Here is a 26,870-nt window from a genome sequence, read left to right on the forward strand (position 1 = left end):
TCCCGAGTAGCTGGGACTACAGGCGCCGCCACCTCGCCCGGCTAGTTTTTTGTAGTTTTTTTTTTTTTTTAGTAGAGACGGGGTTTCACCGTGTTAGCCAGGATGGTCTCGATCTCCTGACCTCGTGATCCGCCCGTCTCGGCCTCCCAAAGTGCTGGGATTACAGGCTTGAGCCACCGCGCCCGGCCACGGGGACTATTTCAAAGGGCTTTCAGAATTCAGGACAGGGTCATTTCCCACATGGGTAATCAGGGAAGCCTTCTAGAAGGAGGTGGTATTTGAACCGTGGGGAACGTCAGGAGGCTGCACGAGGGAACCTGGCCCTGAGTTGTGGGGACCTTGGTGCCAAAGCCGAGACTGAAGGATGCCTCCTCCTGGACGAACTACCTGGGGGAAAATTAAACTTACTGGAAGAGTGAGAGTCTGCCAAGACACTCAAGTGAGGGAGTGGTGTCTACTGCTTCTCCTCTGCCTGCACTTCCTCGGGAGGGAGGGGTGATTTCTCCTCCCCGTACCCATCAACCTCTGACCTTCTACATCTGCCCCACCTCGCCTTTCCATCCTCAGCTCCCACTTCCTTTCCCTAGGAACTGTCCATTACCATCTCTGGTGTGACTTTTTTAAAAGCCCATTCAGTCTTTGTCCCCCTTTCCTGGCACAGAGCTTTAAAAACCTTTGGGATCTCCTGAGTGACAGGAATGCCCTTTGTCATTTGTAATGAGCATTTTCATCATACCTGAGGTTATGATAAGAAGGCAACTCAAGGTGGGTCCTTAATTTTAAGGGAGACTGGCCATGACAGAAAGACCAAGCATGTGATCAGAGTGTGGACATTTTGTCCCTCCTCCCATCCCCACCGCACCGCCAACCTCTGGGGCGAGAAGGAGGGACTAGAGATTGAGTTCCTCATGTGGTTAATGATTTCATCAATGGTGCCTATGGAGTAAAGCCCCATATAAAAGCTCCACACTGAAACTGAGAGGAGCTTCCCGGCTGGTGAACACACCAATGTGCTGGGAGGGGGACATGCCACATTCCACGAGGAGAGGGTGTGGAAGGTCTGCACACACACCCCCGCCCCCCCCCCGCCCGTGAACACCTTGCCCTACATAGCTCTTCCCTTTGGCTGTTCTGAGTCTATATGATAATAAAACTAATTGTAAGTATAGCATGCTCAGTGAGTTCTGTGAGCCATTGTAGCCAACTACTGAACCCTAAGTTTGGGTGGTGAGGACTCAAATTTGTAGTCAAGTCAGACAGAAGTGCCACTAGCCTGTGGACCCTGCGTGCGCCTGAGTTCGAAGTAAGGGTAGTCACGGGGACTTCGACATTTAACCTGTGGAGTCCGACACTGTAAAAAAACCAAACTCGGTTTTTCCTCCTATACTCTCTCAACACGTTCCTGACACCAGATGTGGGGGCAGGGGTCTCCCCCACCCACCAAGCAAGCTGTCATTTCTGCAGCAGACACCAGTGGGGCGTCCTCCAGTTCGATTCTGACTCTACCTGCCGACAGTATCAGATCACACGGGTTGAGAACTCAGTCCCCTCTCCTCACTTCTGAGGCCAAGTGCAAGCCCTGGGTTGTTTCTCCACTGCTCTGTCTGACCAGCTAATTGGGGTTCACTAAAGCAGCTCACAGAACTCAGGGACAACTTACTTACATGTGTTAGCTTATTATAAGGATATTCCACAAGATATACATGAAAAGATGCACAGGGTGAGCGATGGAGGAGGGTGGAGCTTCTTTAACCTCTGTGGGTGCTCCACCCTCCAGGAATCCCCACGTGTTCGGCTATCAAGAAATCCTCTGAACCTTGCCCTTTTGGGTTTTTATGGACGCTTCGTTACATAAGCCTGATTGACTAAACCATTGGCCACTGGTGATCAACTTAAACTTCAGCCCCTTTTCCCTCCCTGGAGGCTGAAGGATGGGGCCGAAAGTCCCAATCCTCTAACCTTGTCTTGGTCTTTCTGGTGCCAGCTCCCATCCTGAAGCTACCTAGGGGCTTAGTGTGCAAAAAGACACTTAGCACTTGGGAGATTCCAAGGATTTTAGGAGTTGTATGTCAGGAATGAAGACCTAATACCTGTTTCGCAATATCACAGACGCTAACTGCAGGTAGTTAGTGTCAGAAATGACACTGAATCCAACTGCAGGAGGCCCCGCTGGTGTCAAGGAATAGTTGTTAGAACGTACAACCAAAGAGGCCTCTCTTCCCTCAAACCCACATCACTCTCCTTCTCCTGCCTGAAATGTCTCTCTGCTCCCCGCATTAACTAGTCCACTAGTCTGTTTTTCTAGATTCTTTCTTCCCTTCCAAGTCCACCTCCTTCACAGCGTGGTACTAGTGATGCCGTCCTGTAGCCCTTTCTTGAATGTATAACTCCCACCTCCCACTAGGTAGCATCCGCTTTTGAAGAGAGACCTGGGGAAGGCCTGGGGAAGGCTTGTGTGGACAAAGGAGTTGCTCACTAAATGCTCATCGCTGGCTAGAAAGGGAAGGTTGCATTGAAGTGAGGGAGGCTGCTGGCCTGGCCAGCACTCCTCCAGAAGAAGCCTCCGCTCAGGCCTCTCGCCCTCCCTCCCTCTCCTGTTGGCTGTGAGAAGCCGTGTCTTGGGATGGGCCCGGTTTTGGGGGTGCTGGCTCTGCAGTTTCCAGCATCATTGGCCCTGACAGTAAATACAAAATTTTGGCATCTTCTCTACTGGGATTGGCAGTGCTCACCCAGGCCAACACCCGCCCCCTACACACACACCACACTCCACACACACACCACACACCCCCACACTCCACACACACATCCCCACCCTCCCCACACACCACACATTCCCCACACCACACACACACACATACACATCACCCCTACCCCACACACATCCACACACCACACACACACCGCACCACACACAACCCCACACACTGCACCCCCATACACCATACTCCCCCATACCACACACACACAACCCCACACACACCACACACCACACACGCACCACACCCCCCCACACCACACACACACCACAACCCCACACACACCACACACCACACACACCCCCCACCACACACCACACACCGCACCCCATCAACACACCCCCACATACACCACACCACACACCACACACTCCCCCAGCACACACACACACCCCCCCAACCCCAACACACCAACCATACACACCACAGCCCCCACACCTACACACAGCATCACCCCCCACACCCCACACACACACCACACCACCCCCACACCACACCACACACCAACCCCCCCTCCACACTACACACTCCTCTCACACACATCAAACACCCCATACACCACACACATAGATGCACACACCACAGCCCCCCACACCACACACACATCACCCCCCACACCATACACACACCACCGCCCCTGCATACTACACCTCCCCACATACCACACCCCCCCACACGCATACACACCACACACACCAACCCCCTACACACTATACACTCTTCACACTCACACACCACACCCCCACACACACCACACACAACCGCACACAGACGCACACACCACAACCCCCCACACCACAAACACACCACCCCTCCACATGCCACACACACACACACCACCGCCCCTGCACACCACACACCCTCGCACACCACACACTCACACACACACCACAACCCCACACACCACACACACACCCTCACAACCCCCTACACACACACCCTCACAACCCCCTCACACACACCCTACCCACACCACACACACACACAGACCATGCCTAGCCTGTATCTGCCTCATTTTGGGCTGCAGTTGAAAATCACTGAACATGGCCGTAGTCTGGCCTTGTTACTCCTCTCTCCCTTTGTTGTTTGGCAAAGGGCCAGTAGAGAACAGTGCATTCCCTCTTACACACTTTCTCACCCACCTTCCACCTCACACACTCCACCTTTTCCTGGAGCTGCCTCCAAAAGCCGAGGTTTGTGGTTCCTTAAACAGCTCTGACAGAGTCTAGTTGACCCAAGCCATGTGGGTAATTGGTGGGGGCAGAGAGCCATGTTACCCGTCCCCTCAACACCCTGGAAGATGAGCCGGCAGTAGACAGGTGGGGGCTACACTGGGCTCCTCCTCCCAGGGAGGCCAATGTGAGAGGTTTCACAGAGTGACCTAGAGGCACTTAGGAAGCCCAGGGCCTTCCTCCACATCACTGCCCATGGGCAACTGCTCTAAGCTGCTAAGCCTGGATCTGGCTTCAGAAAAAGCATGGCTCCTGTGTGATCTTTGGGCCTCCGCCTTCACTCCTTCTTCCAGCTCCCACCTCCTCTGAAGGTCTCTCTCAGCATATGCTGGATCTTAGAAGGAGAGAATATTAGCCATTTTTTACCCTCATGGAAATTTAAATGGCCATGTTAAGTTTTAGCTGTAACTGGAATGAAAGGCCTGGTCCCCAGTTATAGGAATTTTAAGGAGCAGCTTAAGTGGAGAGGGTTGGGAGGATGGGATGTGTCTCTCCTGGTATTACTGTGCCCCACTCCCCCAAGTTCTGCTCGTCAAGCAATCTGGAAGAATTCTTGCTCTTCCCCACCAAGTGTTGGGGATCTTCTTCTATAACACTTCCTCTTCCTAAGACATTCTCAGTCCAAATCGCCCAAGATTTTCTCCCAGATCTCTTTACGGTGAGGATCTGGGGGGAACAAAATCCCACCCTATTTCAAGTTCTGAATAGCATACAATTCCATTTTATCTTGCCCTCAATTGGATTCTCATCCTAATTTCTCTCCCAGCTATACTGGCCCCCAAACAGTCACTACGGCAATCCCAAAGTTACCTGAGAGCATCGGAGTCTCACATTGAAAACTGGAAGGGGCTTTACAGCCCAATCCTGACTCCCCAAGTTACAGAGGAAGAAACTCAAGTCCAGCGAAAAGTTACTTGTCCAAGGTCCCATGCCAATGAGTGGCAGAATTCAGATTAGAACTCAGTGCTTCAGCTGCCACTCCAGTGCTGTTTCTGAAAAGCCATAACCACTTCACATCCCCACTCAATTTAGGGTTTGAGGCCTGGAGTTTAGGTACTATTTTTGGAGACATTGTTGGAAGTTCTAGGATGAGGTATTTATGAAGATTCGGTTCTCATTTCCCTCTCCAAAGCTCTTGGCTGGGTAACGTGGCTCATGTCTGTAATCTCAGCACTTTGGGAGGCTGAGACAGGAGGGTCACTTGAGGCCAGGAGTTTGAGACCAGCCTGGGCAACATGGTGAGACCCAATCTCTATAAAATAATAACAATAACAATAACAATATAAAGCTCTTGTTTTGTGTTGTATTGCCGTAGTCAACTGCAACCTGGTCTGGGGTAGGAGGAGGCAGGGGGCCAGGGGGTAAGGAGGGCTGCTGAGCTGTGTGATGTCTTTGCTGGGCTCCCAGCCTGGCTGATGGGGGTTTATCCACCCCGACCTGAGAGCAGGTGTGGGCCCTCTGTCCCCAGAGCTTCTTGAAGAACAGTTTGTTCTGCAGGGTGCAGCCAGGGTAGGGGGAGAGTTGCAGATACCAGCACAGCCCTGGAGCCTGTTGCAGCTGCTTCCTGTTGTCAGAGGGCTCCTCCACCAAGGGGCTGAGCTCCCTGACACCTCCACACCCTTGCCTAGTTCTCTGTGTGGTATTCTGCCTCAGTAGGCCAGCAACTTCCCACGGATACCAAGGAAGGCTGTGTTCAAGTAGCAAGAGCTCTGAGTGAGGAAGTGCCCTGTGGCCAGGCACAATTCCAGCCTTGTGGCTGACCACCCCCCGTGCAAACAGGGTCCTGTCCTCACATATGTGGGTTCATTTCTGCCTTGTCTTCCTTTCCCTGTCTGAAAGATCTTTCCCATCCCATCTGCAAAGTCAAGTTCTCCCCACCATTCTCGGTTCCATCTCTTCCCCGAAGCTTTGTCCGCAGTGACTCCCTCCCCACCCCCGCTCCATTGGCCGTACTGGACTGTCCAGCATGAAAGTGTGGGCCCTCACTTCACACTGCCTTGCCTTGTGGTTTGACATTGCACCTAGGTTTGCTTTTTCTCCTCTTCAAGACTTGAAGACAGGATGATTTGGGTCCTTAACCACTGCCTCCTACTTCAAACAAGATCCCTTACAGAGCTGAGCTCAAAAGCCGACCCTAAGTAGTAAGGGCATAAGAAATCCTGGCTGAATATCCCGTCTCAGTGTCTCTGTCTTGGTTCCTGCCTGAATTTCAGTCAGCTGAGCCACAGTTCACCCCAGACCCTGTAGCATGTTGGGAGGAGAAATTTGGGCTCCTCTGCCTGGTAGTCACATTGCCTCACTGCAGGAAGTGACCCAGGCCTTGCCTGTCTCCCAGCTTGTGGGCCTCCTTGCCTCCAGGTTCCCCTCTGACTAATCATGAGAGTGCTATGGGGCTGACTGGAAGCTACCACTCCTGTCCTAGAAGGGACTTCCCCAGCTTGAATGCTTGCAGGTGGATGGCAAGGGAAGGGGGAGAGGGCTGGTAACAGGCAAGGTGGTGCCCTAGTCCAGCTCCAGGGACACGGCTCATAAAACACTCCCAATAGGGGCTGTTCAGCCTGTCTCCATTCTTGCGGCTCTCTTCGCCCCAAGCCTCAGGCGGGGCCTGGCTCATTCTCCCTGGGGGGTCTGAAAGGGGCTGGAGTGGGGGTGGAGTGAGCAGCAACCCGGGACTCTCAGCTCAGCGCTCTTCCCCCCATTGTGAAACGGCCTTGGATAAGGGCCAAGCAGGAAGCTGCCTCCTATAGCTCCGCGGCCTGGCGCCTGGGGTGTGAGGACGGCCCCAGGCCCTTCCCTTCCCAAGGGACGGCTGAAGCTGACACACGGAGTCCACCTGCACGGAGACACTGAGCTGCCCTTGGCTAAGTCATGAGGGGCCTATGCCCTCCCTCCTGCTCTCTGTGACAGCCAGGTGGTGGCAGGCAGAGGGGTGTGTAGAAAGTGCACGGGCCTGGGGCTCAGGGCCCAGGGCTTCCAGGCTCGCCTTTGGCATTACCAAGCTTTGTGATCTTGGTCCAGTCACTTTCCCTCTTCGGACCTCACTCAGTTTCTATTCACTTGTGAATAGCTAGAAGGTAAAGGGTTGGACTAAAAAGGTCTTGGAGGCCTCTCCCAGCTCCATATTGTGACTCACTGAAGTCGATGATTCATTGATGTTATTACCGGGACTTGGCTCTGATCAGACGGGAGTTTGTTCACTGTGTCTGTCTAGGAGTCCCTGTGTAAATCTGCATCTGCGGGTCTGTCACAGAGGTGGAGTGGGCTTCCCCAAACAATCAAGGGTGAATGATGACACAGAGGCCGAGATGAACACCATCTGTTGCTCTGGGGAGCTGAGACACCTGTTGGGTAATTTGTGCAGAACTCTGGCTATATAATTTCCTGTCCTTGACTTTCAGACAGGAAACTTTAAATTTGGGATCCCTAACCATCATGAATAAGGGAGCCCCTCCCACCCACTAAACCCATAAAAGTGTGGGGAGGAGGAAGGCAGGAATAGGTGTTCACGCCCCAGACTTCCAGCCTGGCTGCGAATGCTTGAGCAATAACTATGCTTGCCTTTCGTGGTCTCAGTTTCCCCTCGTACAATATGGGGTATGCTGGCCCGCTTCTTGAGGTTCAGCAAGGAAGGAAATCCTAGATGAGAAGAACCTGTTAAAGTTCACGCATGTTTCTTCAGTGCCACCACCTGATTCTGTACCAGGATGGCCTTCCAGGCATGTGGGGCCAGGGGTTGCCCATGGGGTGTAGCCTAGAGGGTATTGGCAATTCCTTTGTATCTCCCCAAAGCCCCTGTACCAGAAATCCCACCATTAGAGTCTGTCCTTTGTTTACCATCACCTAAGTTTCCTCCACAAATGGAGGGCGTGTGACATACTAACCATTTGTCCTGAACATGTTCATGTGATTTAGCTACCAGACGGGTTGCCTCCACACAGCTAGCTGAGCTTAGTGGGAGCCTGGGATTTTGGTGCGGAGGGACGGGAGGGTGTTTTGCAGGACTGAATATTTCTACTCAGGGTACTGCTTGAGAAGGAGAGGAAAAGAACAATGAAGCCTAGCTTTTCTGCCATGCTTTCTCACTTATAAGGTATTTATATTCATACTGTCACACTGAACTCACCACAGCAGTGTGAGGAAGATATTCCCATTTTACAACTGAGGAAATGGAGGCTCACAGAGATTGAGATGACTTTCCTTCAGAGATACAGCCAAGAAATGCCAAGTTAGGTCTTGAATCCAAAGACGGAACGAAGGAGACAGGATTCTGCATGGGAGTGAGAGGGGGACAGGGGCTTGGGATAGGAACCCACACCCAGAGGGAGGGAAAGATGAGGAGTGGAGAGAGAATCCCATTTTGTTCCACTGTGCCTAGAGCTGGCCTCTTTCTGCCTTCCCTCCCTTCTTGTCACCTCTTTGGACAGCTGAGAGACAGCTGAAAGCTCAGCACTCCTGAGCTGCCCGCAGGCTACACTCATCTGCAAGTTCTTCCCTGCACAGAGGTGGCTGGCTCGTCAGCGTAAAACAGTGCTCACCTCACAGGACTGTTGGGGGCTCAAAAGAGGATATATGTAAGCACCTAGAAATGAACCTGGCACTTAGTCACTTCTCGAGAAATAAAGCAAGCTATTGTATGAGAAAAAAAGTCTCTTTTCTAGTGGAGAATTCAGTCAGCTTCTTGCATCTAGAACAGTGTCTACCACTGCTTGTTTAGCCTTGTTCAGTGAATGGATGAATGATAATCTTTCTGTAACATGGAAAGTTCTAGTCTCCACAGAAGTAATTTTGAAAAATAACGACCACAATCTTGGATATTCTTAGGGTTGATCTAAGGTAAAGGATAGGGCAAGATCCGGGAGCGTCTGAGGCTGCGCCCAGGGCTACGCTTGTCTGGTGAGGTCAGGGCGTCCCCTGCTGGCCCAAGGCGAGCCGCAGGCAGGTCGAGGCCACTCCTTACCTCTGCGATGGCGCCTGGAGGGAGGGCGTGGTGGCATTGCCTACTTCCTTGCCGTGAGCGAGGGGAAGGCCAGTGCTAATCACAGACACTTGTGGGCTCTGGAAACTTCCCTAGGGCCCCCAGAAGGGGCTGGGGGAGAAAAGCAGCAGTTCTCAGAATTTTGGAAGTAGAAGTGACATTAGCAATCTAGCCTGAGTCCTGAACATAACAGTGAAAAAACTTTAAAAAATACATCAACTGGGTGTTTACTATGAGCCCTTTACTTGGATTATGTCCTTGAAAGCCGACAACAACCCTCTGAGGCAGGTTCCCTGTGGAGGATAAGGCACAGGCAAGGGCCTCGTGCAAGGCCTCACAGCAAGTGGGGGAGCAGGGTGAGCCTGGGGCGTCTGACTCACAGTCCAGGACACCTGTGCTCTCTCTCTAGGGCACTGGGGCTTGCGATTTCAATCCAGGACTTCATCCTGGGGTGGGGATGGAGAGAGTTCCTGGGGCCCTGAGTTAGCTGAGCAGATACAATGAACACTTGTTGACCAACTGCAGAAAAGAATAAAGGAATTGGTAACTGCCAGTGTTGGAGTGGATTCAGTCCAGTGAGTGTGTCGACGTGGCTTCAGGGTGGTTACTCTCTCTGGGCATCCAGGCTTCCAGGACACACTCTCATCTCCCTCTGGCCACCCCTCTGGCCTTCTCTAGGATGGCTCCACCAGAGCTAACCACCTCCAGCTGGCGTAGGAGGTCTCCCAGCCTTAGGTTCTAAAACTTGTCATCCCGAAGCCAGACCTGCCCAGTACCATTCCTCGATGTGTTTAGATGACACCCTCCTTCCTTCATCCAGAACTGACCCTTAAATCAGCACGCTGGAGCTACGGTGAGGCAGCTCAGAGCCCAAGGTGTAGTTCCCCTCAGACTGAAACTGAAAAGTTAAACCAGCTCAGAGGCCAATCCTCCGTAAGGTGCACAGTGTCTTGTTGCAATCTGCTGTAGAGTGAATCCACCTTGACAAGGAGGACATGGGAATAGCCCACTCCCATCCAAGGGACTGCGGTGTAAAAATGCATACCTTAGCTCATTTACTCCTTCCTTTGACATGAGGTAGACACTTTTTTTTTTTTTGAGACGGAGTCTTGCTCTGTCGCCCGGGCTGGAGTGCAGTGGCCAGATCTCAGCTCACTGCAAGCTCCGCCTCCCGGGTTTACGCCATTCTCCTGCCTCAGCCTCCCGAGTAGCTGGGACTACAGGCGCCAGCCACCTCGCCTGGCTAGCTTTTGTATTTTCAGTAGAGACGGGGTTTCACCGTGTTAGCCAGGATGGTCTCAAACTCCTGACCTCGTGATCCACCCGTCTCGGCCTCCCAAAGTGCTGGGATTACAGGCTTGAGCCACCGCGCCCGGCCGAGGTAGACACTTTTATGACTTTCCCATTTTATAGATGAGGACACTGAGGCACAGAGAGACTTAAGCAATTTTGGAATATGCAAAAAAGATTACTGGAAACAAATACATTAAAGAAAAAGATAAACTCTAAAACAACAATAACAAAAAACAAAACGAAACAAAAAAATAGTGGATGTTTCCAATGAAAAATTATACACTGGTTAGAACACAGCCTTCTGGATTAGCTGATTTCTAGCCTTTCATTTCCTTCGCACTATTTTACAACTCTGTAGGTTGTAGAGACTCAATGGCAATGCAGAGGATTCTTGTCTATGGACATACAAATGCTTCTGTTCAGTGAAGGGACAACCCTGGGTCCCTCCAATTTGTTAAGCAAAATCCAATTTTGCTTAACAAATTCATTCCAGAATTCCTGAAATTCCAAAATCCAATTTTGCTTAACAAACTCATTCCAGAATTCCTGATGCCTTCTGGATTCTCCTTTGAATGGATTGTAACATACATCTCGTTTCCTTATTAATAGGTTAAATACAATAAAAGTTTTTTTGAGACAGCATCTCGCTGTTTCCCTGGCTGGAGTGCAGTGGCACAATCATGGCTTATTGCAGCCTTGACTACCCCAGCTAGGAACCCCATCCAGGAACTAGCGACTGTGTTTTTAACCATTATACTTTCCAAGCACTGCAAAGTGTAATTGCATTAGAGTAACTGCAGCTGTAAATTAATCAGCCTTAACCTGAACAAGATCCTTGACCCTAATTCAAACCCTAACTGAATTCCTGACCCTAATTCAAAACCAACGCTAATTATAAACCTAATACATTAAAGTGTGCTCTGTCTGAGGAAAAAACACATTACCCATGCATTTTGGGAGAGACAGTCTCAGGCTATACAAACAAGCATACTTACTCAGGTCCCTTCGCTGGGCTCGGCCCTGAGGAGCAGGAGGTGTTTTTCAGCGCCCATCTTCCTGTAGTATCCCCGCCCATGGAGAAGTGGCCAAAGCTGGTACAGTGTTTTGTGCCCAGGGCCTTCATTTTGCTCTTGGTGCTGCCTGGGCCTTTGATGAAGCCCCCATGATATGGGAAGGGATTTGGGAACCATTTTCATGTCATGGTTCTCCTAGAACTGTGAAAGGAAGAGGAAAAACTGAGGGAGAGGGAGCAGGAAGGTGTGTGGCCTGCATGACTTAGAGACAGTGACCCAGCTCTATGCCTCACATACACATTGCTCTGCTCCAAGGCCAAAAGCCATTAACCTCTATTATGCACTTAGATTACAATTTGATTAATGATATGTTACCCTAATCACACATAATTGCAAGTTAGGATTTGAGGTGCTGGAAGACATTAAAATTTAACCATGTTATATTGACATAAACTCTCAATTTCATTGTATCCTGAGCTACCTTTATTCCTGATTGATCACATACAACACCATTTTTCTCACTGAGAAATTTATTTTCAGATACAGTCTTATAAATCAATGAACTTTATCATTGCTTTTACTCATTGTTTTAATTCTTTTAATCTCAAAAATTTAAATTTAGCAACATTATTTTACTTCATCATACTTCCTTTTATGATCCCTTTTATTTATGGCAAATGATACTGGTTTTCCACTTATGATCATGATATTAAATACACTTAAGTATAAAATGAGTCAATTTAAAGAAAAATATTAACTAACAGTATAAGTGGTATTAAGATAATGGCAGAAATCAGGATGATGATGTTGAAATGATGGAAAGTGTGTGGCCTGTAAATAATAACACTATTTGATATTGTACTGTTTATTGGGCATTTACTATGTGCTAGGCCCAATGTTATCAATGATAGCGCTGTTCAATAGAATTAGTGATGAGGGAAATGCTCTACATCTGCACTATCCAAGCCACATGTTGCTACTGAATCCCTGAAATGTGGCTAGGGTGACTGAGGAATTAAAATTTTAAAATTAATTTAAACATCTATATTTACCATATTAGAGCAAGCCTAAAGGTCTTACATATAGTATTTTATAAAATCTTCATAACATCAATGAAGTAAGCATTATTATTGTTATTTTGCTAGTGAAAAGACTTAGGCCTTGAGAGGATGCCTGAGGCCACATAATTAGTAAGTAGCAGAGGTAGGATCTGAACCCCGATCACTTTGACTTCTGAATAGGTGCTCTTGGTCATTTCCCGCAGAAAAACAAAGCCCAAAGAATATTCTGTCAGTAGTTGAATTGTACTGGCTCCAGTGCTATGCACACATTCCATGTACTAGGACATAGACATCTCTGGGGGATCATCCAGCCAGCCACCGAGATTTTTGCAAAAGTCCAGAGGCTAGTGTGATTGCAATCACATTAAACTTTGAAGATAGCCAACAGGACTCATGCAGGTGTAGATGTGAAAATTAAAAAGAAAAAGAACAGCTGGGGGCAGTGGCTCATGTCTGTAGTCCCAACTACTTAGGAGGCTGAGGCTGGAGGATAGCTTGAGCCTGAGAGGTGGAGACTGCAGTGAGCCGAAATTGTACCACTGCCCTCTAGCCTGGGTGACAGAGTGAGACCCTGCCTCAAAAGAAAAGGAATCTGGGATGATTCATGGGTGTTTTTATTTGAGTAACTAGTCAGATGGTGGTGCCATTTAATAAACAGAAAAGACGTGGGAAGTAAAAAGTTTTGATTTGGTCATGTAATATCCGAGATGCTCGTTATACATCCAAGTGGAACTACCAAGTGGACAGCTGAATATGCAAGTTTGGAGCTCAATACAGAGGTAAAAGCTATAATTAAAAATTGGGGAGTCATCTTCGTACACCTCAGGACTAGCAAAGATTAGAACAGTCTGGTGAAAACCCCTCCTGTAGGGCCACCAACACAAGACCACTCTGTGATGGCGCCGTATGAATAACCTCTAGCATGCGTGTCCAACCATTTGGCTTCCCTGGGCCACATTGAAAGAAGAATTGTCCTGGGCCATATGTAAAATACACTAACACAAATGATAGCTATGAGATAAAAAAAATTTTAAAAAAGGGGCCATGCATACTTTTGGTGATACCTGCCAATACAGATGAGCCAAAAAGTCCTCACATTCAAATGGCTGGACACCCATGCAAGGGCCCCGGGCCTTGGCATTACTAGCTCAGAAGCTGAAGTCCTGGTTGAGAGCACCAGCCTGACCCACGGTAGGTCATATGCTTGAGCCCCGGTGCTGAGGGCAGGTGAGTGACTCTCTGACCCTTTTATTTAATTATGTATTTATTGCCTCTCACCAAAACCCACACAACAGGGGATTGCAAACAGGTTCAAATCCTGGAGAACCAAAAGCCAATACAGGTTGGCTATACAAGGTCATCAGCCTAGGGCAGGAAGTGGGCAAAGGGCGCTGGCCATTTGGAAGAAAATGTGAAATCAGAGAGTGAACATATTTAAGTCATTAAGTTTGCGAATCTCCTAACTGGGCTCCCCATTTCCTGCCTTGTCTCTCTACAGTGTCTCCACAACCCAGACAGGGGCATCTTTAAAAAATGGTAAATCCGGCCGGGCGCGGTGGCTCAAGCCTGTAATCCCAGCACTTTGGGAGGCAGAGGCGTGTGGATCACGAGGTCAGGAGTTTGAGACCATCCTGGCTAACACGGTGAAAACCCGTCTCTACTTCGCCGTCTCTAAACTTAAAAAACAAAAAAAAAACCGAGAAAGAGAAACTAGGCCGGGCGACGAGGGCGGGCGGCTGTAGTCACCCAGCTCTCGGGAGGGCTGAGGCAGGCGCAATGGGCGTGAACCGCGGAGGCGAGCTTGCAGTGAGGCTGAGATCGCGGCACTGCACTCAGCATGGGTGGCCAGAGCAAGAGCTGCCGTCTCAAAAAAAAAAAAAAAAAAAAAAAAAAGGTAAATCCGATTTTCAGTGTTCTGTTGAAAACTTCCTTAACAAGAGTCTTCTCTTTGTATCTAGAACAAAATCCAAATTTACCATGGTCACAGGCCCTACATAATCTGGTTCCCAGCTACCTCTCCATACTCCTTCAGTCCTTGCTCCACAAGCCCTCCTCACCCCCACCCGCACCTGCCAGTCTTAGACACAGGGCAACTTGTTTCCCCTTTGGGGGTTTTGCTCTAGCCATTCTCTGTGTCTGAAACACTGTGTCCCTAGATCTTTGGATGGCTGGTCCTTTCAGCTTTCAATTCAAAGTTCTCCTCTTCGACGAGAACTTCCCTGACCCCAGCCCAAAGCAGTCGCTTTCCCACTCTCACTATACAGCCCTGCTTAGCTGTCTTCACAGAGCTCATTATCTGAAGCTGTACTACTTGTTTGCTTCATTGTTTATTTCCTCCCTGCCCCTTTTAACCCAAGTTCCAGGAAACCAGGAACTTAGCTTGTCTTATCCTGCCGCATCCCCAACCTCTACAACAGTGCCTGGCACAGACTGAGAGGCACTCAGCAAAAACCTCTTGTGTGGTGGAATGCTTGACTTTATAGAGGGCCCAGGGTTCAAGTTGGCTACTGGCAGAGAGGGCTTACAACCCAGTTCTCCTGACTAATCAGAGGTAGAACTAAAGACTGGGCTCCAGCCCCTCTTTTTTTTTTTTTTTTTTTGAGACGGAGTCTCGCTCTGTCGCCCAGGCTGGAGTGCAGCGGCGCGATCTCTGCTGACTGCAAGCTCCGCCTCCCGGGTTCACACCATTCAGCCTCCGGAGTAGCTGGGATTATAGGCGCCCGCCACCACGCCCGGCTCTTTTGTATTTTTAGTAGAGACGGGGTTTCACCGTGTTAGCCAGGATGGTCCCAATATCCTGACCTCGTGATCCACACGCCTCGGCCTCCCAAAGTGCTGGGATTACAGGCGTGAGCCACTGCTCCCGGCCCAGCCCCTTTGGCTGGAGTTGTAGGTCAGCGTTTAGGGAGAATTTAAAGGATCTACAGGAACTTATAATGATGACAATAATTAAAAGAAAAATAGCTGATACCTACGGAACACGCTGCATGTGCCAGGCACTGTTCTACGTATTTAATCTGAGTTTCATTTACGCTTCACGACCACACTGCGAAGTAGATACTATCATTACCCTCACTTTATGGATAAGGAAACTGAGTCACTGAATTGTTAGGTAACCTGCCCAGCATACAGGTGAACATAAACTATACGCTGCTATCAAAACTTTCTTTTGCTCTCACTCCCTCACTCTGGCTGGGGTGAGACGATCTCTCTCAAGTGACGGCCCAGAGCAGCCCCAACGCCTCCAGGTCACTGGCCCCCGGACGTCCCAGGGCGCCGGCGCAAGGCGGGCGGGGCGAGGGGAGGGCGCAGGCCGGGATTGGTGGAAGAGAAGAGATTGGTGGAAGACAATGGAAGCGTAGTAGCGGAAGTCCCGCCCAGCCTAGGCCGAGCTTCCGGCTCTCACTACTAGGGGCTTAAGCGGAGGGAGTCGAGCCAGCGTCGCCGCGATGGTGTTGTTGGAGAGCGAGCAGGTATGGCTAGGCTTGGCCGGCAGAGAGACGGGGGCGGCTCAGGCTTTGATCGAGACCTCTGCCTCCTTCTGCGGGAGGACCAGGGCCTTGACGCGGCGGGGCGAGGATTTGGGGCTGGCTAACGGGGCCGGGCCTGTTGTTTTCCAGTTCCTGACGGAGCTGACCAGACTTTTCCAGAAGTGCCGGACGTCGGGCAGCGTCTATATCACCTTGAAGAAGTGTAAGCAGCGGGAGGGGAGCCGGGCGATGCTCCCCGGGTGCCCGGTGTCTGGGAGCCACCGCAGTCTGTTTGCCGCGGACCGCCGCTTCCTCTACTTTCCGTCACTCTATACTGGGCACATTCGGGGCTTCGGGCCTGGAAAATCATGGGGATTGTAGCTGGCGCAGTCCCCAGCACTGAGCCGCCTAGGTTGCTTCTGGTAACAATGGGCCCCAAGCAGCCCAGGGCTCTTTGTCTGGGATCCCAAACGCCGCCACTTTGAGTGGGATTTAACGTGCTTCGATATTACGTGTTTCCGTCGTGGAAATAATAGTTTCTCCAGGGTTTCGCCAGACGGTGATAGCAGATGAGGTGTTTAAGAGGACTAGAGCAGCGGGGCTGGATTAGGTCATCACTTACCCCCTCCTCTGTTTTAACTGTTTGTCTGCCGCTCAGCCACGTATGCGGCCGTGTTCACCAGGATGCATTTTTCCTTCAGATGACGGCCGAACCAAACCCATTCCAAAGAAAGGTACTGTGGAGGGCTTTGAGCCCGCAGACAACAAGTGTCTGTTAAGAGCTACCGATGGGAAAAAGAAGATCAGCACTGTGGTGAGCTGAATTCCTAAGGCTGTCTTTTGAAATGTAGAGACTCGAACTGAAGAGAGGATGGGGCGTTTCTGAACCAGGCTTTTATTTACTTTTCCCTTTTGCCCTGTGTGGCTGTTTTTGAGACTAGGACCTTCCTATACTTCAGTAGTAGAAAAGAATAAAATGAAGAAGGTAGAGGTCAAACAGGCGTTAGTTCTGCTAAACTTTTTGCGGAAATGAATGAAAGTAGCATATTCGTCCTCATTCGTAGTACTGTAAGGAGCCGTTGGCATAAATATTTGATTCCTTAGCCCCTTACTGTGCTGGGCCTTCAATAAGCAGTTTCTTGGTACCAAGTGATGCTATTGTTTTCTTATCTTTGTGGTTCACATGGCGAATGTGCAGCTAAATGTTAGGTTTCACACTTGAGAGAATATGCATTTTAGTCAAGAGCCCTAGTCTTTCCTTTCAGTGGAGGTTGAATAATGCAAAGGAAGAGACTTCTTGAGTTGAGTGAATACTACTTTATTCTGCTGTGGCAGAACCAGACTTACTCTCTGATCACATTAGTGTAGGATACTGACTGCATGAAAATGTAGACTATACTTAGTTGATAAGTCTCCCGTGACAAGTTATCTTGAGAGGACTTTTACAGTAAAATAAGCTTATGTGGTTTTTACAAATAAAGTTAGATATCATGAAATAATGAAAACCTAAGGAGTCTTCTTCAGAGGTAGAATATATTTTGTGGTAGCTTGCATTGTGCTTAAATATGCTTGAATTAATGGAAGGCAGGTTTAAAAATAAGATGGGGAGGGAGTAGTTTATATCTTATATTAATGTATAAAAAATTAATACTGAGAAGTCTTCTGACTTTTCTCAGAACCCAGGGAGAACACTCAGTGCCACCTTTCTAAGAGATTTCAAGAGGTGAGAAACAAAGCTTTTTTTTTTAAAGGAGCCTACTGCCTTTCACCTCTTGGTGCAATTCTCATGTGGAAAAAGATGTAGAGCTCCTTTTCTTGTTCTCTAGGCAGAGGAAAGTAGAGTAGAAAAGTAACCATTCAAGTATTACGAACCCCTGAAGTTGGGAAGAAGTATTTTAAAGATAAGGATGTTGTCTTCCAGAGGCTTTTGAGATACTGTCTGGGGTGGAGAAGAGGATGCTTATATGGATAATAGGTGTGACCTCTTTTTTCCTTCTTTTTCAGGTGAGCTCCAAGGAAGTGAATAAGTTTCAGATGGTGAGTTTTGGGTGTTCCTTATGTCTTCCTTCTCAGGGCAAGAGTCAGCATGATAGTGAACACTGGGTACGATTGATACTTGGGTTCACTGCTCTCTTGAGATAAGTTTTACTGGTATTTTTCAAGTAAAAGCCGCTAGTGTGTGAATTTCAACGCTAATACGCTCTTCCTTTCTAGTTTTTTTTAGTTAGATTTTGTCTTAAGCTGTAGATATATGCTACCTATAGTGTAGTTGAACAAGAAGTTGCCTGCAGTTTTCCCTTGAAAAAAACGTAAAAAATGTGTGCATCTGTCTGTGGGTGTTGCAGAAGCTGTTATAATGTGAAAGAGAGTTTTATGCTTATACCATTTTCCGGTACAAGTGTCCAGTGGTGCTATATTCTTTATCACGTAGGCTTCCTGATTTTTGGCTACCCTAAATCCATTATGCAAATAGGGCTGCTGTTCTGCTAGTTTGCACATCTTCCCACTCAGGTATGCTCTGTTGTATCTTTCAGGCTTATTCAAACCTACTGAGAGCTAACATGGATGGGCTGAAGAAGAGAGACAAAAAGAACAAAACTAAGAAGACCAAAGCAGCAGCAGCGGCGGCGGCAGCAGCGGCAGTATCAGCAGCAGCCGCACCTGCCGCAGCAGCAACAACAGCAACACCAGCAACACCAGCAGCAACAGCAGCAACAGCAGCACAGTAAAGGGCACAAATTTCCTGCTTTCACCAATTAACCACTGAATTGCTATTTTTTCCTTTTGGCCACATAGCTAGGTTTCTGGTTCCCCCACAGTAGGTGTTTTCACATAAGATTAGGGTCCTTTTGGAAAGAACAGTTGCAGTGTTTATAGGGTAGTTGTAAGAATCTAGTTTATTTTGCATTTGGCTAATTGGTCTGTGTTGCATGGTTATATTCTCCTGGATTATAGATTAAAAGTCTCTGTAGACATCTCTGTGAAGAGCAAGCTATCATTAAACATGTCTGTTTATCAGCACTGTCTCTTTATTTATTCTTTTCCCATCCCATTTTAACAGTTCTGGCAATAACTGCTAATTCTAGAATGATGTGATTAATGAATAGGCTTTAGCTCTATAATATCTTCTAGGTTATTAGAATTGAAACCTGACAGTTTTATAAAAAGTCATGTTATCTCATGAGCTGCTTCCTACCTGGCTGTATAATTTTATCATCATGGTTCCTCAAGTTCCAATGAGTTCTCATAGTCAAATGAGAGTTTGTTTAACCACCTTAGGATAAACATATGACAAAGTCATCAAGAATAAAGGTTCCAAAGTAATAATGATTTTTGGTTTCTTTATGCCCTTTAGTTTGGATATTTCCATGTGCTTAGTCATTACAGCCAAGGGAAGAAAAGGCTGTATCTTATGTTCTAGCTCCCTAAAACCTTTAGTGTTAATAGATTTACAATTAAAAAGCAGCAGGTATATGAAAGCATTTATTATATCCCAAAAGATAAATTTATAATATATTACACATGAAAAACTCACAAAGCTCAACTTTGTAGGACAGCTTCTTAGAAATTTTTTTTTTTTTTTTTTTTAAAGGCAGGGTCTTGCTCTGTTGTCCCAGACTGGAGTGCAGTGGCGTAATCACAGCTCACTGCAGCCTCAACCTCTTAAGGCTCAGGTGATCCATCTCAGCCTCTGGAGTAGCTGGGACTACAGGCATGTGCCACCATGCCCAACTGATTTTTTTAGTTTTTGTAGAGATGGGGTCTTGCTTTGTTGCTCAGGCTGGTCTCAAACTCCTGGTTTCAAGCAGTCTTCCTGCCTTGGCTTCCCAAAGTGCTGGGATTACAGGTGTGAGCCACTGGACCCAGCCTCTTAGAATTTAGTTTTAAATTATGATGAATGTACAGCATTCCATTATTCCAGTATAAGCCTCTGTTTGAATGAGGTTAATGACAGTTCTTTAGGGTTAAAATAAGATTCTGTAGTAGTCATCTCTATAGCTATACAGAAATAGCACAGACACCCTGTAAAAGAAAGGAAAAGGTTATAAGGACAGACTCAGTTTAATGAGTGAAGAACAGAGCTAATAAATTTTTATAACAACGTGTAGGAGCTTTATTTAAGGAAAAACACTAAAAAATTATATAGGTTTTATACAAGGTGTGACTGATGGGGGTCTGTAGTATAAGGTCCTAATAAGCAGATAACCATTCACCTCATAGGCTTCCTTGTTGCCTTTTAAGTGTGTCATAACGTGAATGATTGATTGGTATTTTGACATAAGGACATACAGCAAAGTAGTCATGGTTATTTTCTTTCATTTAAACATACTTCTTAGAAACTGAATTACCTGGGTGAACAAAACTGTAATTGGGACAGCTAATCCTAGGACCCCTGTGTTTTGTTATTGACGAGATCATGACTGTGATTCACAGTCCAAGCAAGATTTAGTGGCTGTCAGCTGCAGTTCTAACAACAGCTTACCAGGCGCCAAACCTCAGCAAGACAATGAAATCATGTCACTCTGAAACCCCTCCCTGAATTGTAACCATGTGAAACCTGCTATGCCCATCCAAGTGATAACTTACTTTTTTTCTACTTTGATGTTATAAATTTCATCACAGACTAATTTGAGGTATCTTTGCTTTGGCAGGCGTGACAGCAGCTGCTTCACAGTTGTGTTAAATGCCTGTTCGTCAGCATCCCACTAGGAAAAAAATAGATAAGACTTAACAGCAGGGCACTAGGGTTTACTAGCTGGCTTTTTCTGGGTCACTAATGAAATTCCGGTGTCATTCCCCTCTTTATACCAGGGGAATCAGTAATAGGGAGATAGCAGAACCGGTTAGGAGACTGCTGGGATTCCTTTGAAGCACCAATTTTTCTTAAAACAAGACTCCCTAATTAGGGCCTGATTAACAATGCTGCAGCCCTAGTGTGCTGATGTGACTGTAGACCACTTTTTTTTTTTTTTTTTGAGATGGAGTTTCGATCTTGTTGCCCAGGCTGGAGTGCAGTGGCGTGATCTCGGCTCATCACAACCTCTGCCTCCTGGGTTCAAGTGATTCTCCTGCCTCAGCCTCCCAAGTAGCTGGGATTACAGGCGCGTGCCATTATGCCCAGCTAATTTTTTGTATTTTTAGTAGAGACGCGGTTTCACCATGTTGACCAGGCTGGTCTCGAACTCCAGACCTCGGGTGATCTACCCACCTCGGCCTCCCAAAGTGCTGGGATTATAGGCCTGAGCCACTGCACCTGGCCTCCATTTACTTTTTGTACAGTGGTGATAGCAGCTCTGAAGTATATTCATTTGACTGGATCATAAATCAGTACACTGCCAGTATAGTGGTATATGCTTATTTGTAAGGACAACAAATGAAATATAAAATATTAGTTCTAGGGCCAAGTTCACTATTAATGTAGTTTAATCTGTGACTAAACACTCTGGATAGACAAAAAAGTATTCTTTGATATGACATGTTACAAAAGTCACCTATAGCTATGACTATAGTTAAGTGTTCTTAATAGCAAAGATAACTATTCAAATTTTAAAGTTCTTTTTTTTTTTGAGATGGAGTCTGGCTCTGTCTCCCAGGCTGGAATGCAGTGGCCGAATCTCAGCTCACTGCAAGCTCCACCTCCCGGGTTTACACCATTCTCCTGCCTCAGCCTCCGGAGTAGCTGGGACTACAGGCGCCCGCCACCTCGCCCGGCTAGTTTTTTGTATTTTAGCAGAGACGGGGTTTCACCGTGTTAGCCAGGATGGTCTCGATCTCCTGACCTCGTGATCCGCCCGTCTCGGCCTCCCAAAGTGCTGGGATTACAGGTTTGAGCCACTGCGCCCGGCCTCAAATTTTTAAAGTTCTTATTTAGGCTATTTGAAGATAAAGGGATGTACCTGTAAATATATATATTTATAAAGGACCTAATTAAGTTTTACAAAAGGATTTTTTTTTGTATAGTACTCATCTGCAAATGAGCTTCCCTAGCTGGAATGGAGGTTTGTTTGAGAGATAGTATATAGTATGGTGGTTAAGAACACAGATTCTGCTAGTGTGCTTAGGTTCCAATCCTGGTTCTACTACTTACTAGCTGGGTGACCGTGGGTAATATATTTAAGCTCTCTACTTCCATACTCTTAAAGTGGGGATAATAACAGTATCTACATTTAGGGGTGGTTATGATTAAATGAGTTACTACTTGTAAAATGCTTACAACAAGGCCTGCCAGACCCTGACATGTAGTAAAAGCAGTATGTGGTTTTTTTTTTGTTTGTTTAATAAAATAAGTATCTCTGAAAAATTAAAAAGTCACTAGAAAAGTGTAAGTTCATCAACATAGGATTTAGGAACATATGTGTCACATAAAAGGAAAAAATGTTACTAAATTCCTGGGACTGCCAGAAAAATACTATCACGAATGAATGCCATCTTCAGTATTCTTTTGGCAAACTAACAGCAAAGATTTGGGATCTTAAAGGCCACAGTGCAGAAGAGTTCATATTGCTTACCTCTAATGATAAAAACTGTAATATTGTTTCTTTGGGTAGATCCACCTGTGAATACACAGAAATACACATCATCTCTCAGGGAACTCTCAGCAGCACAATACTGCTTTGTGACCACAGTATCACGTGGGATGCAGCAGTATGAATAGGGTTTGCAGAGTCTGAGATGCTATTGTGCTATAAAAGGGCTTAATGAACTGTGCAGTGATAAGATCTTAGCACTGGAGAATTAATAAGCAGTGGCAACTGTACTCCCTTTCCTTCTATACCACATCCAAAAGGTTTGACACTGCTACATGTATTCAGTGTAAGCTTAGTAAGGCAAAGGCCTGAAATATGTAGGAAAATGATTTTTGTTTTCATTTTCCTCCCTCTATCTTTCAGAGGAACAAAGAGGAGAAACAAAAAACCTTAAATTCTCCCCCTAGTTCTTAATAGTTTTAAATTGCGTGTAGTTCACATCAGTGACAATAAGGCCTGCACCCAAATTCTGCTGACACTGAGCAAAAAAGCTCTGAACCCTGAGGCAACTACTTTGACAGTATGGACAGAAGCCACCTTCAAAATATGAAAGAAAGCCACTTACAGCCAGAATTTCAATTTCACTGCTTTTCTGATGTAAGTTGGCAAGGGAGGTCTGAAGTCGAGTTTGTACCTAATAATAAGAAAATGAAATTCAGAACATGTTAAACCAAGCCATCTTTCTTGCCATCTTATTTCCTATCCCAGGACACAATCACAGGGTAACACACCAAAGCCTAGAAACGATTCCAAATGGTGTCTAAAGGTTTGCCCTTGGCTGGGTGTGGTGGCTAATGCCAGTAATCCCAGCACTTTGGGAGGCCAAGGCTGGGGGATCACCTGAGGTCAGGAGTTAGAGACCAGCCTGGCCAACTTGGCGAAACCCTGTCTCTACTGAAAATACAAAAATTAGCTGGGCATGGTGGCGGGCGCTTATAATATACTAGCTACTCAGGAGGCTGAGGCAGGAGAATCACTTGAACATGGGAGGCAAAGGTTGTGGTGAGCTGATACTGCGCTACTGCACTCTGGCCTGAGTGATAGAGTGAGACTGTCTCAAAAAAAGAAAAGATTTGCTCTTAATCCATTCAGAAAGGGGTGTCTGGCAATATGATCTCAGAGGAAATGAGGTTTTTATAACTTATCTTGACCATTTGTTTAATAATCCTTGTCAATTATCTCTTCATAATTTTGAAATGATGCCTTGTAAAGGCTCAGTGCGGTGAAACAGTGCACACAGAGAGATGATAGTATGAAGCTAAACTGGGAAAAAGGGAGAAGTGGCAGCAACGAGGACATGGCATGAGAACTGAAACTTGGTAGGTGATGAAGGCAGTAGGAAGATGGGAAAAATAGGTTTCCACCCAAATCCTGAGAAACAGCTAGAAGAGCGTACAAAAATAAAAGTACCTGATCTTTGTATTTCAGTCTGATTACATTTCTAAAATTGACTGCGCTCTTTTAACACTCACTCTTTCGCATATGTCCACAGCATACTCTAACATTCTTATTCTATAAATTTAACTCAGTGTTCTACTATAGTTATTTTATTTTATTTTGAGACAAAGCCTAGCTCTGTTGCCCAGGCTGGAGTGTAGTGGCGTGATCTCGGCTCACTGCGATCTCTGCTTCCCCAGTTCAAGCGATTCTCCTGCCTCAGCCTCCTGAGTGGCTGGGATTACAGGTATTTGCCACCACGCTCGGCTAAGTTTTGTATTTTTAGTAGAGAGGGTTTCACCATGTTGGCCAGGCTGGTCTCGAACTCCTGACCTCAAGTGATCCGCCCTCCTCAGGCTCCCAAAGTGCTGGGATTACAGGCATAAGCCACCGCACGTGGCCTATGTTTATTTTCTTTTATTATTCTCTACATAATGCATATGCTTCTAAGTTATAAACTCTTTTGAGGACTGGGGCCATGTTAATGTCTTCTACATTTTACATAGCTCTTAGCACACCATTAGGCATATAGCAAATGCCGAAACCATGTATGGAATGAGAAACCTGCCTTAAGTCTTGTCATCGGCCTCTTCTACTTTGCTGTTTAGAGCACAAACAAACCTCAATTACCTTTAGAGCCAGATTAGATAGTTTTCATTTAGCTGAAATAACTCTGACAACAGCTGCTTCAAGGTGCCCACAGGGCACAATGGCCCCTCTCTGGAGGACAGATGGGAATTCTGGAGCCAGAGAGATGCTTTGTATTGATAATGCTTTCAGAAGCCACCCACTTAGGGAAGTTGGAAGAAAACTTTTTTTTTTCCATGTTTCTTATTTTCCTTTCCTGTTGTTACTGTTTTTCTCTTATGTAACTCATATTAGAAAGCCGAAGACACCCTGACCCAGTGTACCTGAGTTTCATATCGCCTCCTAGTGCTGGCTGACAGCTTCTCTGGGGCTAGCACACTCACAATGGGAACCACTGTTGCTCCATGGATTTCAAACAAACCTGAGACAGAGAGTTTCAGAATTTACGGCCTTATCTGGTCCCATTTTCTACAACATACTACAGAGAGATGGCAGAGTTTATTAGTAGACATCCTGTCGTGATTCTAAGGGCTAGATCATGGCTGGGCTGTGTTTTCTATCCCTGCAACCACCTGCACCAGATAGGTGAGGAGCCCAGAACCCCAACACCCAGCAGTTTTGATGCATCTCTCCTCAGGCAGGGATTGAGGGGTGGTGGAAGGGGCAGGGAGGCAACGTGAGTCATCAAAACCTCAGGGGCCTAAGAAAATCAAGCTGAATATCGCCAAACCCTAATACTTCTTTAAATTCCTCCAAGAATTGACAATCTGATGGCAACACAAAGTTAGTGCTAACAGAAATGAATGGGAAAGACTCAATTCTGTTAAAAGCCAAATATGTCTTCTCATGGCCTTAACTGGAACCCTTCTTTTTCAGTAAGGTTGCTAGAGGTGATGAAAGTAAAGGCATAACTATCACCACTGTGCCCTCTTGGCTTTCATGAAAACAAAATGTGTCTAGTGTCTTTCTTCAAGGGATTTCAAAATACTTCCTTCAATCCTCTGTATGAGGAAAATCTCCAGGAAAATTATCCACATTTCACTTGTACAATAAATTGAGTAGAAGGAAGATTAAATCACTTGTAAAAATAAGAGTAGAAGAGTCGGCTAAATCCCAGTTGTTCTATCATTTTCTAGGATGTGGATTTCAAAGCATAGGGCTGAATCCCACGTGGTACAATTTATTGTGTATATGTTATTTTATAAATAGATTTCCAATGTCACAAGCAGCCACAGGAATAAGTGCTTAGAGCAAACATATTAGCATCATTATGTTCAGATTATAATTAGTAATTATACCTGAAGCATTAGAAAATGACCCCTTCAGATTTTGCACAGCAAGATTATCGGAAGCTTCTCTAAAACAAGCAAACAAAACAACAGTCAATAAGGCCCAAGCAACACATAACTTTCAGTGAGCTACATGTATAGTGAGCCACTTTTCCATTAACTATAAAAACGCCATCTTCTTGGTTATCAGTGGGTGGAAACACAAAAACAAAAAATTTGCATTTAGTTATGCTTTGGTCAAGAGCAAGTAAAAAATTATAAAGGATGTCTTTTTAAGTTAACAAATGCCTAAAGAAAACATTCTGATTTATTCAGCTGGGCTTGAAATCCTGGATCCACACAAGAAGCTGATTTCAATGAAATATAATGGGTGTTCTTTCCGCTGCCCTCATAATACAAGGAAACACGAGCAACAGCAGCTCCACCTTCATTATGGCAGCAGCCTTGGCAACCACCCGCAGGAGAACATTTGGCAAATAAGGATATTCTTTAAAAAGCTGTGAATGGATGTTCTTTCAAATGCTGTGAATTAATTTATAGCCTTTGAGAGAGACAACAGCATCTATCTTGGGAAAGCAGGGAAATAATCATTTGCGTGGAGGAAAAACTCTGAACCTTTCCCTGCTAAAACTAAATCCCATGTAGCCTTTTAAATGTCCTGGTAATGTTCCCCCATACTCACTACTTGCCTATTTCTTGGTTTGTCTTCTAAACCTCTGTCTTTGATTTAGATCTATAATTCCAATACTGGTGATTTCAAGAACATTATGTTCCCTCAGAAACACCTAATGGTGAATTTATTAAGGCTAGGTGCAAATAAGAAGGGGTGGGGGCATGAGAAGAACAGAGCAAGGTTTGTTTTCTATAAGCCAGGATTTCTTAATCTTGGTACTACTGAAATTTTAGGCCAGAAAATTCTTTGTTGGGGGGTATTAGTCCTGTATCCTTTAGGATGTTTTCACAGTATCCCTGGCCTTTCCTAGATACCAGTAGAACTCCCCAGTTATGACAACCAAAAATGTCTCCATATATTGCCAGATGTCCCCTGGGAAGCAAAATCATTGTTGGTTGAGAATTGCTGATATAAGCCAAAAAAATTACAGTGTTGTATTTTCTGATAATGAGCATATATACAAGAATTGCTTGAGGTGGGAGAATTGCTTGAGCCCAGGAATTGGAGATCAGCCTGGGCGACATAGGGAGATCCTGTCTCTACAAATAATTTAAAA

At 46.4% G+C, this 26,870-nt stretch overlaps 2 protein-coding genes and 1 long non-coding RNA gene across 5 annotated transcripts in view; 1 reads left to right on the forward strand and 2 right to left on the reverse strand.

The window, feature by feature from the left end:
- Window positions 1-15,627, reverse strand: part of LOC108526953 (uncharacterized) — a 22,184-nt gene extending 6,557 nt beyond the window's left edge. The window contains exons 1-5 of one of the 3 annotated variants that reach the window (XR_001884654.1): window positions 15,306-15,627; window positions 11,252-11,470; window positions 8,946-9,074; window positions 8,112-8,255; window positions 7,546-7,624 (exon numbers count right to left, since the gene is read on the reverse strand). This is a non-coding gene — a long non-coding RNA (uncharacterized LOC108526953). Of the gene's footprint in view, window positions 1-7,545; window positions 7,625-8,111; window positions 8,256-8,945; window positions 9,075-9,235; window positions 9,483-11,251; window positions 11,471-15,305 lie in introns of those variants that run through there. The other 2 variants (XR_001884655.1, XR_001884656.1) reach the window with 2 other exon arrangements.
- Window positions 15,628-15,687: 60 nt separating this feature from the next.
- SRP14 (signal recognition particle 14) lies at window positions 15,688-18,821 on the forward strand. The gene is made up of 5 exons (XM_017867981.1): window positions 15,688-15,803; window positions 15,951-16,023; window positions 16,502-16,614; window positions 17,805-17,837; window positions 18,335-18,821. Exons 1-5 carry the CDS (start codon window positions 15,780-15,782, stop codon window positions 18,527-18,529), a joined length of 438 nt encoding a protein of 145 aa, XP_017723470.1. The 5' UTR covers window positions 15,688-15,779; the 3' UTR covers window positions 18,530-18,821.
- A 449-nt stretch (window positions 18,822-19,270) lies between these two features.
- Window positions 19,271-26,870, reverse strand: part of EIF2AK4 (eukaryotic translation initiation factor 2 alpha kinase 4) — a 109,946-nt gene continuing 102,346 nt past the window's right edge. The window contains exons 32-37 of the mRNA XM_017867694.1: window positions 25,651-25,709; window positions 24,676-24,773; window positions 22,893-22,961; window positions 22,310-22,354; window positions 20,388-20,506; window positions 19,271-19,823 (exon numbers count right to left, since the gene is read on the reverse strand). Of these exons, the coding sequence (XP_017723183.1) occupies window positions 19,766-19,823; window positions 20,388-20,506; window positions 22,310-22,354; window positions 22,893-22,961; window positions 24,676-24,773; window positions 25,651-25,709 (448 nt within the window). The 3' untranslated portion in view covers window positions 19,271-19,765. The remainder of the gene's footprint in view (window positions 19,824-20,387; window positions 20,507-22,309; window positions 22,355-22,892; window positions 22,962-24,675; window positions 24,774-25,650; window positions 25,710-26,870) is intronic.

This window comes from Rhinopithecus bieti, unplaced genomic scaffold, assembly GCF_001698545.2.
Source record: "Rhinopithecus bieti isolate Rb0 unplaced genomic scaffold, ASM169854v2 scaffold_115, whole genome shotgun sequence".
Lineage (NCBI taxonomy): Eukaryota > Metazoa > Chordata > Mammalia > Primates > Cercopithecidae > Rhinopithecus > Rhinopithecus bieti.